The following is a 4,221-nucleotide window of genomic DNA, read 5'->3' as shown; positions in this document are numbered from 1 at the left end:
TAACTCTTTGGCGATGCCATAACTCGAGCATGTGTCCTCTCATAATTCATGTGCGGCATCACCTTCTACACTTCATGAACTCCTTGCCAGTGTCACAACTTTTGCATGTGGGTGATAGCATCCATGTGCATACTCTCTGGGAATCCCTGGTCTTGGCCATAGGGAGGACCCATGGTGGGACGAAGACCCTATCCCACGAAGTTTCAGGTTTGAGACTATGTTGGTCCTATACCCCACGAAGTCCAGTCATAGCTTGGACCAAGTCTAGTTATTGACTAGGACAATGGCTGGTCAATAGATATGTGGTATGCCATGAATTGCCCTACTTGTTTTAAGCCTATGGTTAGGTATGTGGCATGTCATGAATGGTATGCTATTTCCATTAGCAATGTTTTTAACCTAAGGTTAGGTATGTGGTTTCTATTAGACTTTGTGTGTGTGTGTGTGTGTGTGTGTGCGTGCATGCGTGTGCATGTGCATGTGTGGGGGTCGAAGCATGGCCATAATTAGATTACTCCCCATGCAGTGGCTCTACTCACTAAAGATGCATGGCGGTCTAAATATCTTGAATTATTTATGTATGCATTTTGGCACATAAAGGGAAAATGATGCTAGAATCGATGCAAAGTGACCAACCTTGGGATGTTATAACTCATCACTTTCTTTCACATTTGACCACTTGTTCCTTTGGTCAATGGTAGCCGACTCAATGGGATTTTCTTTTGGGGTATATTGATGGTGGCAGAGATTTGGGATGCCCTTTTGTACCCCGAATGGTTTTGGAGTGGAAAGAAATACTCTCTCATCTTAAATGGCATGGTTTGGGACTCTCTTAGGGGAAATTCCTTGAGTGCTAAGAGTTTGCATTGGTCTATTTGATCATCTGTTGGCCTTGCAGGAGCCCAGCTGCTCATATTTTGTTTGATTCATGTAGTGGGAGATATGCTTGATGCTGCTGGTGTTTTGCTATCTTTTCCTTCATCAGTCACATAGTATGGATTGCAACGTGCATTATTGATCTCTTTGGCATCATCTTTCTCAAATGCTTCAATGTTTCCTAAGGGTGCCAAATCTTGAGCTCACGTACCGTACCGCCTTAAGGAATGGACCCTTTACTGCTAGGGTTCAGGTTACAGTCCATGTTGCAGGCTGATGTCACAATTCCAAGTTGTATAATGTTTTTCTGCCTCCACATTGGATTTTAGATCATGCAAATCATATTTAATCTATGAGTTCTAATGTAAAGTGGTGGTGGAAAAGATTGCGGTAGCCTTGGAGCTGCTTCCTCTTTGTTAACAGGTCTTTTGTTGGCGGGGTATGCTTGGAGTTATTCCATTTAACCAACTCTTGGAATGTAGACATATATACTCTCGTTGTTTGTCACAGATGTCTGGCTCCAAGGGAATCATTGCCCTGATACTTGTGACTTTTTACATTTTCTGCAGCACCTTCTCCAAGCAGGGTTTCTTATTGCTTGTTTTGGTAAGCATTTTTAACTATTTGGGATCCACGCATAGAGGCAGCCAAGTTTGATCTTTTTTTGACTTGGGGACTCTAGACTTTATGGGAAGATAGAAACCATAGAGTTTTTGGAGATCCGACTTTATCCAAGTATCATTTCTTCCATTGTTTGCATGCTCATCAGATCGATTACCTTGCATACTTGTCTTACAGTGCGTTTTTCTAATGTTGTAATCACATGTTCCTAATTTGGTTGATTGCTCTTTGTAATATAAAGCTACATAGATTTCACCCAAAAAAAAAAAGTGTGTTTTGGGTCTCCGTTGGATGTTAATAGAATAATAATCATCATCATCATGTCTCTCTCTTGCGCGAGTGTGCACGCGCGCGCACACAGATAAGGCTTTCATATATTTCTCATCCTGGTACTAGAATTGTATGGGATGATGACCTAATCCCATTACATATGGGGGTTACATAGTGAGAGATTTTCATTCCCCTCTCTTGTGTATGTGTGTGTGTGTGTGTTTTTTGGGACCAAAGTCTCTCTCTCTCTCTCTCTCTCTTTCTACCCCTCCTTTCCAAACCCCACAATAGATCCCTACCCTCCCCCCCCTTTCCAAACCCGAGAATGGAGAGCTTCTCACTACTCTCGCTTCTCACTACTCTCCATCTTGCAAAAGCTTTCATTTGTGCTTCTCTCTTGCTAATCTTTCCCCCTCAAAGCGTCTCTTTCCTTGCTTCCTCTCATGTTCTTTGGTGGCAAAGGCTATGGCTAAAGCAATGGCGAGCTTGTCACCTTCTCTCCATGTTGCACCTTACAAACTCCAAGCTATCTCATGTGCGTCTCTTGCCATCCTTAATCCCACAAAGCTCTCTTTCCTTGCTTCCACACAATCCGTTCTCTCTATACCTCTCCATTCTCCTCCTCCATCCTCCTCCTTCTCCTCCCTTGGACTGCGCCCTCGTTGTAGCTCTCAGGAAGCCCTCGACCTCCCCCCCATCACCAAACAAGAAGCTCTCCTTCAGGCCAAACGCTCCCTCTCCTCTTTCCTCGATAAGGCCCTCCGTAGCTCCTCCCCTTCCTCCCTCAAACAGCGCCGCCAGCCCCCCCGTCAGCTCCGTTTGCGTGTCGAAATCCCCCTCCTCGATGACTCTGCTTCCTCTCGTGCTTCCTTTTTGCTCGAGCTTCTCTCCGACTTCTCCGTTGGCAGACGAGGTAACCCTGTTTCATTTGCTGTCTTTTGCGATTCAGCTCTCGTGGACCGGATCAACGCTGCTCAACGCAGTGGAAAAGAGTCGGAGTTCAAATGCTTCACCCTAGCTCCTGCACCCCTTTTGACGGAGGATTCTCAAGCCGTGATTTTGGTAGCCTCATCCATATCTGACGTCTCTCACATCGAAGAGATCACTAAAATGGCCTCCCCTAGACCCGTTGTGCTCTTAAATCCGGCGTGGTCCGAAGAAGAAGAGACAGAGTCTCCCAGGGCTCAGTTTTTGCAGTCTTTCGAGGTGGTCTACTCGTACATTCCGTTGGCTATACAGGGATTATTCAGCAAGACAGAAGGAGCTGTACTGAAGCACGTACGGAGTGGAGCTCCGGCTGGTAGGCCGTGGCTCATATTCGTGAAAGAGGGAGACACAATGAAGTGCGTCTCCAGTCTTAAGAAAAGGCCAAATGCAGCCGACCTTGAAAACGCACTTTACAACGCTGTGGCGGCGAACTCTCCTGTCACAAAATCTATAAGCTTTTTACGAGGACTTGTTGGGGGACGCTAAATTTGAGCAATAAGCCTTCAACTGAAACTCTCATGTTCCAATATGCATTGCTGGGGTTCGACGAATGATTGTGCATATGCTTCCCTATGGCCGGAAGATTTCAGAAACAAGTCCATTGTTGCTGTTAGCGTCAATGGAGTGAAATAAAGTCCGTCAAAATTCACAAGGTCTGTAGAACACGGCTGGAAGGAACTGCCATACTTCCAGACTGCATATAGCTCGATTGTAGAAGTCGTGGAAGTGATTGACAGAGGTGGATTTAAGTTGGCTCTACCCCAAATTGGCTTGCTTCACATGAGAAGACAATTCAAGTGATTTGCATTATGAGTTTGTAAGTCGAATCGATGCAATGACATTTCAAAGAGAATGCCAGCTTTGTAAGATTTGCTGATTTCGTTCTGGAATCCTGTATGAAGCCTAGGGATTGGATATTGTTCTTTCTCAGCGTTGTTCCTTTTTTTTTAAGGGGGGGGGGGGGGGAGAATGCCTTATGCCCATGACAATTTGAACAGAAAACCCTCCCCATTGAGATGCAGCAAGACATTGACACTAGGAGAGCACCCAAATGCCAACTCGAGTTTTCATTCGATGAATCTTTTGTAGGATAATTTTGACAGAAAACATAGCTGGATATACATCACAGTGAGGGTGGCTCTGCAGGAACGGTCTTCTTCTACTCAAAAGATTCCAGAATCTTTTGAAACCCAGATAGCAGGTTATGCTTGGGTTACTGACGGGAACATAAGGGTAGCTTTCTTTACTAAGTTTTTTTTCACTTTTTTTCTCAGAGTACTCATTTGTTTGAAGCGGCCAACAAATTCTCTTCTTTGTTTGTTTTGCTGGATTTATAAAAATTTAATTTGTAAGATTGGATATATTCTAGTCTTATGAAGGACTGTGTGTGCATGCGTGCACACACGTTTGGTCTCTCTCTCTCTCTCATTCACACACATCACACACAGTTTCTTTTTTTGTGTTGAA

General features: G+C 44.5%; 1 protein-coding gene across 1 annotated transcript; it reads left to right on the top strand.

Annotated features, from left to right (window-relative positions):
- Positions 1-2,099: 2,099 nt before the first annotated feature.
- On the top strand, positions 2,100-3,681 carry LOC147883527 (plant/protein (DUF1995)). The gene has a single exon (XM_087399763.1). The coding sequence runs from the start codon at positions 2,233-2,235 to the stop codon at positions 3,238-3,240; it is 1,008 nt and encodes a 335-aa protein (XP_087255889.1). The 5' UTR covers positions 2,100-2,232; the 3' UTR covers positions 3,241-3,681.
- Positions 3,682-4,221: the final 540 nt, after the last annotated feature.

The sequence above is a fragment of the Dipteris shenzhenensis genome, chromosome 28, assembly GCF_047967505.1.
Source record: "Dipteris shenzhenensis isolate YYH24624 ecotype China chromosome 28, Dip_SZ_1.0, whole genome shotgun sequence".
Classification (NCBI taxonomy): domain Eukaryota; kingdom Viridiplantae; phylum Streptophyta; class Polypodiopsida; order Gleicheniales; family Dipteridaceae; genus Dipteris; species Dipteris shenzhenensis.
Note: the sequence above shows the minus strand (reverse complement) of the source record. Positions and strands in the feature narration are given on the sequence as shown.

Excerpts from the sequence above, each read along its gene's own strand:
- LOC147883527 (XM_087399763.1), top strand. The coding sequence starts at position 2,233 with ATGGCTAAAGCAATGGCGAGCTTGTCACCTTCTCTCCATGTTGCACCT.